The 13684-nt window shown below is 39.5% G+C and overlaps 1 protein-coding gene across 1 annotated transcript in view; it reads left to right on the top strand.

Annotated features, from left to right (window-relative positions):
- Positions 1-13301, top strand: part of ZNF407 (zinc finger protein 407) — a 362003-nt gene extending 348702 nt beyond the window's left edge. The window contains 1 exon segment of the mRNA XM_086608533.1: positions 11950-13301. Within this exon segment, the coding sequence (XP_086464659.1) occupies positions 11950-13301 (1352 nt within the window).
- The last annotated feature ends 383 nt before the right edge of the window (positions 13302-13684 follow it).

Here is a 13684-nt window from a genome sequence, read left to right as displayed (position 1 = left end):
TAAAGCTTGGACTCAGTACACCTGGGAATTCTTGTGTGACCCTGGCAACACACTTTTTGTTGGTTTTTATTTCTCTGCTTGAAAAGTTAGAATAATGCTTTTTCATTTTATGGTGTTATTTAGCGATAAAGATATTACTAATTGTGAGCAATTCGGGAGATGCAGTTTGAGAGGTACATGGTTAGATAAATGCCATTAGATTTTAAATGTGTTCTGTTCAGTTTGCATTTGCATGTGCTTGTGCCTAGCACTAGTGGAAAGCAGGCCAGTTTTATTTTACCTCCTAATTCTGCTTTGAGGAAATTAGCTTTAGGCACACAGACCTAAAAATCGTGCATAAAATTCACTCTATTGTGAAAGAGACCCTAAGAAGTAACGTGGAAAAAAGAAATACATTAATTTTGGACTTCTTTTAGCTTGTTCTTTTACACACTGATATAATTTTTGTTTTGTCTGCGTACATTTTAATATGTGTATTTTCTTTTCATAAAGAAAATAATATCATTCAAATAGCTTTTTTTATTTCAGTAGAAACACCTGAATAATGTTTTAAGGGTACTTGGAGACACACTGAAAGAAATGGTGAACCTCAACAGGTTTTAGAGCACCGGAGCATGTACCAAAAGTTCTAGATACAAAATCTCCTAGTAAGCCCTACCTGGGACTCATAGCAGCTATTTCAACCTGTGATGCCACGGGCTGCTCAGAAGCTCTTTAATCTGCACATCTTTGAAATGACAGACCACAGTGAGTCCTCCTATGCGTTTTGTCTGTTATGTGCCAGAAGTTAGGAAACTGTTAGTTCGCTGACCTATGGTAGCTGGAAAAAGAGCAAAAAATATTTTTAAAAAATGGTAGCTGAAATAAGAACCCTGTAACATAAGTGTCAGCAGGAGCTGTTAGTTTCTCAGTGTTTTTTGAAAATCAGATCTTTCAGGTATCTAGCTCCAGGCTTGTGCTTTATTTTGGTGAGGGTGTTATCTGGTCTCTGTCTTGTGGCATATCACAAACTTTACCACTTTCACGAAAATGATCATACCTTCCTCTGAAATTTTGTGAACTGAAAAATGTGAACTACATTCCAGCAGTAGTAATAGCGCTTGGGGTTCACTTATGTTACCACTCATGATGCCGTAGCAGGTCCTTTGTAACCGCAGAATAAGAAGTGCATTCACTGCACTGTGCATCATGCTACAGACAAGTATACTAGGAACCATGGTGGTTTTAAACCGCTTGGCATCATTTAATTAACATGCTTTTAAGCATTACTTGGCTTCAGTTGTAGGCAGACATATATAATAAATCTCTGAACAAGTGCTAACAGAAGTAAGAGCTAAATGGCATTTAAAATATAATAGAAAAATGTGATCGCTAATAAGTTTTAAAATATTCCCTCTTTTTCTAGTCTAAATTGGGTCGCAGGAAGGAAAAAATAAGAAGAGCTAATGAAATGACCTGACAGAGTGGTAGGGTTTGTTTACTAGTCCGTATCTGAATGGGATTTGTACTTCATATGATTGACAGTCATTGCAAATTCTTTGGCTTTTTAAGACTTAAGGCGCCACGGTCTTGGGTGAACTTTAGTTCAGAACGGAGATGTTTACAAAAGTTAACTAAGTAGTTACTGCAGAATCGCGTGCTGTGTTTCACTGAGCTGTTCTGGAATAGTATGGATTTGCAGTACAAATGGTGATGACTCAGGTTAAATCATATTCTAACTACTCTGCAGTCAATTTATTCCATCTGGGAGCTTTGTCACCCTGGCACCTGGAAGTGGATGAGGTAGCTGAATTGGCTTTCCATTGCTCACCATGTCCAATCGTCTTCCCGCAGTACGGCATGAATGTTCTAGTGTTTCAGCAAAATCAGATTATGCTGATCCAAAAGGCACAAAAATTTTCCTCCCTCTTTCAGCATTTGCAGAATATGTAGCCAGAATACGTGCACTTAAACCTTCAATATTTCCACGCAAGTCAGCCTTCTAGTAGTTCTTGTTTCACTATTCTGAATATTCTTTAGTCAAGGTCTCTCCCCTGGAGAGGTCAAGACATAATTTGGTTGTATCTGTACCAGAACAATGTGCAGCAGACGTGCCTTTGAATGTGCAATTAAAAATTGCTTTGGCCTGTTTTCTTTTCCTGTTTTACATTTTCATAATCTCACATGTAATTTGATGAACACTGTCATTCTTTAAATTTCTTTGGCATTACAGTTCTCAAGGGACTTCTGTCTCACTGAATGTCATTTTTGCGTATTTACTTTCTCCACAAGTGCTAGTATGCAGTAGCACAAGTTGAATCTTGCATTGTTATTTTTGTATTTACTTATATTACATCCTGTTTCTCTTTGTAGTGATGTTAATACTTCCAATTTAGGATTAGCTCCCTATGCCATCTAAAAGCTGTTGATTTCTACCTCTAGCTAATCAACAATTTAGGTAGTTTTGTTGACAGAGTAGTATGAAAATTATTCAGATCTTGAAAGCACAACTTTGCAGCAGAGCGGAAGCGACTTGAGCAAGGGGCTTCTGAGCCCGTGCGCAGAACTACGGTGCAACCATGTACTTCGCACTTCCCCTGCAGCCCTGGCATCCACCATCTTAGCAATTCCTGCATCAGTAGTGCTCAGCAACGGCTCAGAAAGCACCACCTTTGGTGTCTTCTGTCTTGTTTTATCTACCTACAGCCTAGTGCCTTCCAACACTGGAAGTGGAAGACAGCTGATTTAAGTACTACTGTATCAGTAGCACTGAAAATATATTTCTGTCAGCAGAAGGGTCAATTATATGAACAGCTCTTTCTTTGAAGATATGCTGGAAACATGCTGCTTCCATCCTTCACCAGAGGTGAATCATGAAAAGAAGGCTTTGTCACAAACTCGACCCTTGAAAGTGATATAAAAGAGTTACCCATCTCTCCAGCCTCTACTTCCCATCCCACCTCCTAGAACCAGCATGTACCCTGCTTTACACTTCCTAAGTAATCCTATCGTTACTTCTAAGCCTGTGACACTCTGAGCTGAAAAATCAGCATCTTTCCCAGCAATCATATTTTTAGGTATTATAAGCCTGTCAGTGACCCCTGGGAGGAGTGAGAGGCCAGCAGAGGGGAAAGCCTCTGCGGTGCGCCTGGACCACCTGTAACCAGCCCTATTCCCTCCTTCTCAGAAGCAGTTGAATCCCTGAGACTGTCTTTTGAGGTGGGGTATCTGATGTCAGGAGCTCAGGAACCACATTCATATAATTCACCTTTGTTTCGTGCCATGTACCAGTTTGGGGACAGCTGTACAGGTGATTGATCCTATGTTGTGGTTACATGTGTAAGGCCAAAGCATCTAATTGTTTGTTTTTTCAAAACACAGATTAACGTGACCTACAGCTTTCAGACTAAAGGATCGTGGTGCTCCTTTCCAGCTGTAGACCTATTGCAAAAATATATAAATATTATTAACCACTGGCGTTACATTTGATGTTGTAAAAGCAAAGAAATAGATCTTTCTCCACTGAAAACCTCTACAAGTCAAAACCATAAAACCCCCTTCCCTTGTTTTCTTCTGAAACTGGTTGTAATTCTCCCTTTTTCTCACTGTACCAGCCTCTACCAGTTGACCAGATGTATGTCGCTCCTCCAGGTTTCTTTCCTATATTCCTGAGCAAGTGAAAGACAAAAATGAAAATATCAACTGTATGTCAATGTCCAGATAAAAAACTGCAAAATTAAGTTACGAAGCTCGCCCTTTTTAGCAAAACTCATCTGATATTGGCCCAGCATAGCTCCTTCTTCCTGACAGTTTACTTCCAACCATATGAATCACGGCTCATTCATGTATGATTTTGACAAAGTCCTCAAAAGAGAGTACATTCATCTCCAATGCTTTAGATATTGAAACAGAACATTTTTTGCTGATAAGACAGTACATTAATTCCTTTACTAATTACATGAGCGTTAGCTTTTGATATAACCCATCCCGTAGACTCCTGGCACCTTGCATACTGACAAGTCCTGTCCTTGAAGTTACTGTAGTGCACAACGATCAGAACTTACCGCTGATGTTTTGTTAGCATTTACTAGCAACGTCTTGGCAGAGGGTGACCTCTAGTACCGTCTCTAAACACTTTCAATTTACAGACTCAAGAATTTTTGCTGTCTTCGCCTCTCATTCTTTTGAAGAGGTCAGCCCTTTACGAATTTGCCACAAGAAAGAAGTTCAAAATGCCCTATACACTTAAACAGCTTAAGAGTAATATAGCCACAATGAAGACACAACGTACAATTCATTTTAATATTTATAGAAGAAATTCACATTGTTTTAAGTGTACACAAGCAGCTGCTGTCATTTGGCTATGAGCAGATGTTAGACCTCCGAAAGCTTCGCTGATAATTAAAATACTAACAGTTAGTGTTTTACCCCAGCTGCAGGTTCTGTTTACTGTAAATTTGATTTTAATGGTGCCTCTGCGCAGTTATTGAATAGAGGTTTGTTTTCTACTATACATACAAAAGTGTCTACAATGAAGACAAATGGTTATTTCCCGTAATTTACTCTGGAAAGATATGAATATACACTGTAACACAGTTGAATTCATAAATGAAATACAGATATGACTGTCACACTGTAAATGGTAGTTTCTGCTATCTTAACTAACAAAAAGAACAAGGGAAACTTAGTATTTCTGATTATTCCCAAGCATTCCGCCTAAAAACTGCTATGCTTTTGAAATGGGTTGAGACATGCCCTCGAGCAAAGAACAGGTGCTCCTTTTTGCTGAATGGGTGCATAAATCAGAATTAATACAAGAAATCATGACACTCCTACTTGATAGGTATGCAGAAGAACAGAATTCCTGCTTGATCATTTAATAATACGATGTTTTATTTTAGATATCCCTTGCAAGTGTCTATTCTCTTTAGTGCGTATATGTACATCAAACGTTAGGGAAGGCTAGCCACTTTCAGAATTGTTAATCCCAAGGGCCTGATTATGCAAACACAGTGCATAATGCAAGCTACCATGTTTAGTCCCTTTGAGACTATTGAGGCTAACTATGGCAGTAAGCAGTGCTCTTGATAAATAAATGTTTATAAGACCAGGATCTAAATGTATATATTCTTGAAAAACAAAAACTCTTGCTGAGATGATAATGACAAAAGGGTTTTTTGCTTTTTTTGACAAAGCAGTTACTGTCTGGGACTAGACCTATTTCAGAAATCTGGATCATTTGCCTTATGAGCAGAGCTTGTGGAGTTTTTTTTCCCCTGATTTTCTCCTGTTAGCGTTTATATTATTTTTTGTATTATCTTATATGTTGTGTCTGCCGAGGAAACAGAAATCTCCGGTTTGATCAAGCACGACCGGTACTTCTTGAAATTGGGATTCTGATTTAGATTCTCTAAAAATGCACTTTCCAGTTGCACTGCGGGGGATAAACCAGAAAAAGTGCATCAGTATAGCATCAATGTCAGTTGTTTCCAAACTGAGGGCCAGAATACGCTTTGAAGCTGGACTGCCAAGAAACGTCCAGACTGGCTGTCCTCATCTCCAGCTGCTAAATTGCACTGGAAGAGCTGGCTAAAATACTCCAAATACATTCCTAATACCGCTTGTCCTTATAGGTAATTGCTGTATATGCCACCGTGAGGTTTTTGCTTACATGTAGGGCTTGAGTAGACAAGCCCGCGTGGTGGCAAGCGGGTAAAGAGGAACAGTAGCCTACAAGAGAATCAGTTGCTGTGCAGGTTGGGCAGTTGTAAAATCTGCATGTTAACACTGTACCCGAGTTTCAGTATGTATATATTTATTTCCATAGTTTCTGTAACACTAGGCTCTGTAGTGTTCATTTTTGACCTTGAATGCAGGGAAAGAGAAACTGAAATTTCTCACAGAGAAGGCCTTTTACCAAAGGTGAATTGGACACTGGAGGAAAACTAAACCAAACCAAACAAACTGCCTGAACACTCTAACTGAATGGCTCAGCTATCTACTTTGGTGGTTGTTTTTTCTTTTGTTTCTTTTTGTTGCTGTTGTCATAGTCCTCTAAGGTGTTGAGATAAAAATAACAAGCAGGAAATTTCAGTCTGTTTTTCAAAAGGAAAAAAAAATTACAAAAATATTTCTTTTCACATTTTAAGGAAGCTAAAAGGACATCTGCTTCTTTGTTTAAGATACCTGAAAGGTTAAAACTTCATCCTTTATTCAAGCAATTCTTAGAAGACCTTGAAGTTTCTAAACATGATTGAGTGGTTAAGGACAAAGCTAGAAGCCAAGGGTGTTTTGAGTTTCAGCATTGAAACATGGCATTACTGGGTTTTTAAGTATAAAATTAACTGTGAACATTTTTGGGGATTTTTTTTTTTTTTTTTTTTTTTACAATAATGATATACTGGAAGGAAAAAAAACTTGCTGCTTTGGTATCTCTTGAGATTTACGTACTTTGTGTCAAGGGTGGATTTTTTTTTTTTATGTCTCTTAGGGAGCTGATTAATTCCCCTATAGGTATACTTATTCGTGCTGCTTTACAAATATTTGCTGCCTTTGTGGACATAGTAGTTCTGACAGAGCCATTTTGGTTTGCTGATTTATTTCACTTCTTCGTTTGACCCATTCTATTTTCTTTCCTTCAGCAGAAGACATGAATGAGCCTTCACAGCCTCTTATTTAGTAGCTTAACTAGCTGGTTTAGAAAATGCTAAGCCATGCATTGCTCACACATAAAAGCCTTACAAATGAGAAAGAATAGTTTTTACTATGGCTAAGGAACAGAGATCTGAAAAATGTAGGTTATTATTATGGCCTCTGAAAATCAAGGAAATCCCAAAGTTATGACACTATACCACAGTTCTTAGAACGCACTTCATTGATTAAAGTAGAGATCATTACAAAAATAATGGGAGGGGGGGGGAAAGGAAAGAAAAAAGAGCAGAAACTTGGAACTTGATCAAGGCCTAAATTATTTCTTTATGAATTTGAGTGGTGGACTTACTGTACCATTCAAAATATTATACTGCCATGTAACAAATAACTTTAAACATTAAAAAAATCAGTTTTTAATTCAAATGATGCCCAATGTAAGTCGAGTTTTCTGTATCTTTTAAATTCCTTGAAGGCTGCATTTAATTGAAGGAAAAGATGTTTCTTTGCATTCGTATTAGTAATTAATTAATTTGTATTATTTAATATTCATTGCATTTTAGTAGACACCAAATATTCGTATGTGTCAATAAATAACATACCTAATCACCAAAGTGTGAAAAATTAAGTGTTGCTGAATAGGGTGCTATAAATCAGGCGTGCTAGAAGTTTTGCAGAAAAGGAAGAATAGCTGGTTTAAGCTTGCTGTGTAAATGCAGATCATTTCCTTCGTCGTCATAGATTATTTCATTTATGACTTACTGCTTTGTCCTAAAGGTGCTCCTTGTGAAGGATGTCCTCCGCCCGGCCTCACCATGCACAGCCGCTTGCCACAACTTTTGGGGAAGGGTTAGAATTCTAAAGAGGCTGCTAGCTGAGAGCAGAGTGGTGCTTTACATATAATATTAGCCCAGACTTTCCTAACACATTACGCATTTCTTTGTGAGACAAGGCTCCTTAATGCCATCTTTATCTGCTACACGATGCATGAAATCTACTTTCTGTTTTAGAACTGCGGCTGACCCCCGACCCCGCGAGTGGCGCCACAATGTGACCTTTCTATTGTCATCAGCTTTCATTCTCCTGAAAATTCTATGAATTTTTATTACAAGTTTTTTTAAACCAAGCTGAGGCTTCAACAAATTACTTGACACAGATGAGATGAAGTTGTTGAAGTAGTGTTAGATAAGTTTTACAGCCAGCATGTGTGCTGCTGAACAGTACAAAGCCAGTGTCCTACAATGTCATACACCAGTAACTGCTGAGCCTACTATTGGATAAATACATCATTTTATGGAACATTGATTGTTCTATAAACCCAATGGAGTATTATGCTCTATGATCAAACCATTTAGATTGTGTGTAGAGCACAGAAAATGCCATATTCAGGATGGTACTAAAAGTGCCATTTGTGTATTTTATGGATGTCATTACGGGGGAAACTTCTCTCTGTAGGCCCTGTTTACTGCAAAATTTTTTAGTCTGTAATGACATTTTTCATTCACAACGTATGCCTTCAAGAGAGGGGGCCCTTGTTTTATTTGTTTCATTCGAGTTTACTGCACAAATCCTGTACATTTTAATTAAATGTAAGCTTAACAAAAGAATAAGGTATTTATTCTGTGGGGAACAAATGATGACAGTAACAAAAGAATAAAACAGACACACAAAAGAAAGACAGGTATTGAGTAGAAGAGAGGGGAAAAAGGTACTAAGCCCTATTTGTAGTTGCCCAGAACCACATTAAACATCAAAGCATTTCTTTTAGCCCTATATCAGGAGTTTGTGGTCTCTGAGAATTAAAATAACCTGCGAATATGGATTTAACGTCTAAAAAATCCTGACATTTTCAAATAAAAAACTAACAGTCGCTCAGGACTCCAACTGATAAATAATGGCTCTGCTGAAACGACAGACTTTTTGGAAAGAAACCAATTCTGTGATCATTGCACCCCTAGATATGAAACACCTCTTTACAAATTGTCTGAATATGAGCTCTCGTGTCATTATATTTTGTCATTTTAATGCCTATTTGTGTATCTTTTTAATTTGCAATGACATGCAATCAGCAACAAGTCCACTTTTCCCGATATTAATGTGGGCTTGTATTGCAGCTTATGTTTGCCATGTCAGCTAACACTTACCCCTTCTCTTTACCCATTTTTAAGAGGGGGCGAGAGGCAGGCTGGATTTAGTAGGACAACATGATTTGTTGCTACATACAGTCCAATAATGTGATATGTTCCTTAAATACATAAAAATTCCTGCAAATGTTGTGTTGGATAGCAGTGCTCCATTACAGAAATGCACTGTTCCAAAGTCGAAGTAGCAGCTAAGCCTCAAAATACATTGTTTTCTAAATATCTTTCCTCCTTGGCTTTTCCCTGCTAAAACAAAAGAAAACCGGCAGAATCTGCAATTCATATTTACCATGAAAAATCACTAAAATTGAAGTTGATGTTCCCAGTAAATTCTTGGTCATAGTCCAGTTAAAATTTAGAGTTACAGTAGATTCACATTAGTTTAAATGACACTTGAACTTCTACACAGCTCAACATTAATTCATTATAGTTGAAATGGAAGAATCTTCAGTGGGTGAATCTTTTACAATCTGATTGAGGCTGTTACATTTTATAGGAGCCATTTTTCAAAGCAGTACTGACAGCACTCGAAGTTATTAAATTGCTGAATCAAAAGATGGACCTGCAATCGCATTTATGAACTGTGATGGAATAGCTGGGGTTGCACTGAGCTGAGGTTAAGATGTTGGTGTAGTTAAGCTTCATCACACCCCTTAGTGACAGCAGTATTTACCCATGTAGTTTACTTTAATGGTCAGGAAGTGGCTTAACTCACCTCTGGATTCAAATAGATTAAGTAAGCAGTCAGAATGGCATAATTATCAGTGCTGCAAGGGATTCACTGGATAGCTCTTCACCCAGGAGACTTCCCATTCAATTGCACAGTAAAGACTGGCGTTGCATAGATTCACGGGTACAGCGTTTATTTGAGGAGACGAAAACGGGACGAATTTCCTTCTTCTTTCCCTTCCCCAGACTGGAGCTTCTCCTCAGTGCACTGATGCCGTACATAAACTATCATGATCTTAGGGGAAAGATGTCATGATTTTCCTGTGTGCGTGTGAAAATTATGATCGTAGAGTTATTTTGATTTTGAAATCCAGTGGAAAATGCATGATTTGTAGAGTTATTTTGATTTTGTGCCACATCACTGCCAGGCTCCTCTTTTATCATGTCAACAAAGCAAGATTCCTGAGAGAATTAATTACTCCTACTCTATTATAAAATGTGGAAGAGCTAAGATAATTGTCATTTTATGTTGATTTCCCCTTCCTATTTTTCTGCTCTTTGGGGGGTCTTGTGAATGTCAGTGCCTACAGAGAGCACAAGAAAAGTGGGGATAAGAACCAGTCGCACCACAGTAAGCTTCCTTCTTGCTTATGCTTCACAAAATGTACTTCAATTGCATGTGCCAGATTTATCACGCAGCGTCACTTGGAAACACTCTAATGGTTTAAATTGTTAATTTTCTTTTCCAAAGATAACCTGCCTTGCAAACTAAGATGGAGAAAGTTGTATAACATCAGTTTGGACTTGCGAAGGTGATTTGCAGCCTTTCAGCTTAACAAAATTACTTCTTGTGTTTCACAGTACAGTTCTCCACCAGAAGCTATGTAATAGAAAAAAAGATAGACAGACAGACAAATGCCTGCAAAAGCTCAATCTTTTAAGCATTGGTGGTGTCTTGGAATGTTAGCTCGATATGCACCTTAGTGTATCGAGTTGCTAGAGGCTGCAGGATGCCAAGTACTTGGAGTAGCACAGCTCCTAAGTGTGAACTTGTCTTTAAGCAAATGAGTCTGTGGTTTTTAGAGCCCACTTTAGTTCTCTGTGGGATTAGGGCCTGACAGCTCGATGCTTTGGGTGAAAGAGCCCCCTTAGACCAGCTTTAGTATAATTTTCTTGGCCTCCTGAGTTTGACGGAGCATGTTGTTCACTAGAAATGTCTTGGTGGCTTGGAAAGTACAGTGCTAGACTGAAATTCAACTGTAAGAGTCACTTTCTTTTTCTTGCTTGTTTTATCCCAAACAAGCAATGGCGTATCTGTGTGTGTTAGCGATAAGATGCTACACCTGTTATTCCAAAGATGTGATTTCAGTTTGCGTAAGTGAATTTAAACTAGAAGGTGGGTGCAAGCAGTCTCACCAGCATGGACTTAATCAGCCTTCCCCAGGCCCGTCTGGCGCTGGACCTTCACCTCGTTCCCGGTGTCCGGGACCCGCTCTTCTCTCTGTGTGCACTGGTTGTGGCCCAAAGCTCGCTTCTCAGCACCCACAGGAGCAGCAGGAGTTCTTCAGGATGGCGCTGCCACGGGGAGACAGTGAGTGCTAGAGCTGTTCTGCCATGGACATCCACAAAGCTGGTCAGAGGGTGCTCTCAGTTATGTCTTCCACAAAATGCCAAAGGCAGCCCCAAGACCATGCTTTGAGGATGGTGAGCTTGACTTTGTGCAGCTGTGGGAACCAAGTGCTTTGCTGAAGCTATATTTTTAGTGATGAGAACTGAGAAGGAAACCCTCAATGACCCAAAACCAGACCAAGTGGCAGACCAAGCAGTTGAAATGTGGAGTTTACAGGTATTTTAATTTGTTAATTGATTTCATGTAGAAATAATTAAGAAGTGTAATTGAGATTTCTCTGGATGATATTTTATAGAATATCCTGCTTAGCGTAAGAAAACTACCAAGTGTTTTCTCTAGGTAACTAAGCTAGCGACTGAGTCAGTCAGGTGTGCTGGAGAAGATGCTAGGTGGGAAATGAAGGGGAAGACAATGGCGTCAAAATGACAGCATGGCAATTACCTCACCAAGAAGAGCAGGGTATTAAGAAGATCAGCCACAGTTTTTCACACTCAGATATGTTTAATGTAATATATGATCCTAAAATTCATTACTGAAATACTGAAATATCACCGATAGAATCTTCTATAAAAGATGTGTTAATGGCTTTTAACTGTATACTGTATTTATCTGGGCTTTTTTATACAGCATATTTTAAAAAACACATTTAAATTGTTAATAGGCTGCAGAATTGTTAAACTCAGCAATTATTTCAACCTGTAAATATGTTATTTGGAAAACATGCAAATTGTTTTTGTTCGCTTGCTCATTTTATCTGTGTTTTCTGCCAGTGAAATCTAAAAATCGTCAAGGAATTTTTTTTTCCATTTAAGCTACAATTTGTTAAAGTAATGAACTGATATTTGCCATGATACCATGTTAACGGCATATTTTATCTTGTAGGCATTGTGTCCAAGTCCTACGAGTGCCGACTGAAGGGGCAAGGAGCAACCTTTGTGGAAACTACAAGTCCTTTCACTGCGGCAGCACTGGAAGAGCTTTCTCCAGTTAAAGAGAAGGTCTTTCGGGGCAGTAGAAGACAGCCACAGTCACCTGAAGAAGTTCAGCAAGTTATTATTATTCAAGGATACGATGGCGACTTTGCAATTGACGCCTCTGTAGAAGAAACAGCAGCAGCCACCCTTCAGACTCTAGCAATGGCTGGTCAGATGGCCAGGGTGGTCCACATTACAGAAGATGGGCAAGTCATAGCTACAAATCAAAATGGCTCACACGTGAGTAGTATGGTTCCAGGGCAGATACTTACTGAGCACTTAGCAGATGGTGCAACACAGGTGGTAGTGGTTGAAGGAACAGGAACTGATATGGAGGAGGCTGTTCGAATAGACGCAGTCCCTGACTCCAGTAGCACTGTACTGCAGCAGATAATGCGACAAGAGGTTTTAGATGCTTCTGAAGCTACAGCCCATCCTCCAGACTCCTCCTCAGCATTAGATGCCCTGCTTTGTGCTGTAACAGAGCTGGGAGAAGTGGAGAACAAATCTGGACTCCTTGACAGATGCAGGTCTAGTCACAAAGATTTCTTGCAAATGCCAAACCCAGAGACACCCAGCGTTCCCAGTGATGCAGAGGGACAAGAAATACAAATGTTCCATGAAGTTCAAGAGACTCAGGAAGATACTGAACCTATGGAAGTAGTGACGCGGGTCATGCACCCATCGGCTATAATTGCATCTCAGGAGAGAGCTCAGGCTGCCTTCAAGAAAATGGTCCAAGGAGTATTACAGTTTGCTGTATGTGATACGGCTGCAGCTGACCAGCTGATGAAAGAAGGTGTCACTCAGGTCATTGTAAATGAGGAAGGGACTGTGCATATGGTAGCTAGAGAAGGCTCTCAGATAATTATGCAGGAAGCTGGTAGCCACGCGCTCAGTGTCCAAAGCGAGCACATGGATTTAGTTGAGTCGGATGGGGAAATATCGCAGATTATTGTCACAGAAGGAATAGCTCAAGCCATGGTTCAGGGTTCCGATGATGACTTCTCTGAAGGTGCAACCCACTACATCGTCACAGAATTGCCACCAGACATGCAGGATGAGCCTGGTGTGTACTCGCATGCTGTGATAGAGACAGCTGGGTCTCAAGAGATTTTGCAGGCTGGTACTGCTGTAAAAGCAGAAGCTGTATCCCCTGACAGAGCAGGAGAACAGTTAACAAGCATGGTCATTTATACAGAGGGAGGCTCACAAGTAATTCAAGGCCAGAGAGATGATAATGAAGTACAAGAAGCATGAAGAGCTTCATCTCCTAGGCTTGATGCAGGGCAAAGCTGGAAATCACCAGATCCATGGAAGCACTGTATCGCTGGCACATTTTCTGTAAAGCCTTCTCAATACAACATCCTCCTGGCCAGGTAACAAATATGCACCCTGCGGGAGGTGAAGGTCAGCTCCTCGGAGGAGTTCACTGGAAAGGATAGTACAGTCTTGTTACAATAGCTCTTACAATTACTATATGGGATTATTATAAACCAAGCATATTAGGGTATAAAAGAGGATAAAAAGCTCCCTCCCTCCAATAGTAGGTATTGTTCTGTTCACTGCTTTCTTTGTTGCTTTGTGGTTTTTTTTAAATGTCGTTTTATCTCAGAGTAATTCCCTGCCTTCTGTCATTTTTG

The sequence above is a fragment of the Tauraco erythrolophus genome, chromosome 3 (genome assembly GCF_009769465.1).
Source record: "Tauraco erythrolophus isolate bTauEry1 chromosome 3, bTauEry1.pri, whole genome shotgun sequence".
Lineage (NCBI taxonomy): Eukaryota > Metazoa > Chordata > Aves > Musophagiformes > Musophagidae > Tauraco > Tauraco erythrolophus.
The sequence above is the reverse complement of the archived record's forward strand: the minus strand, read 5'-3'. Positions and strand labels throughout refer to the sequence as shown.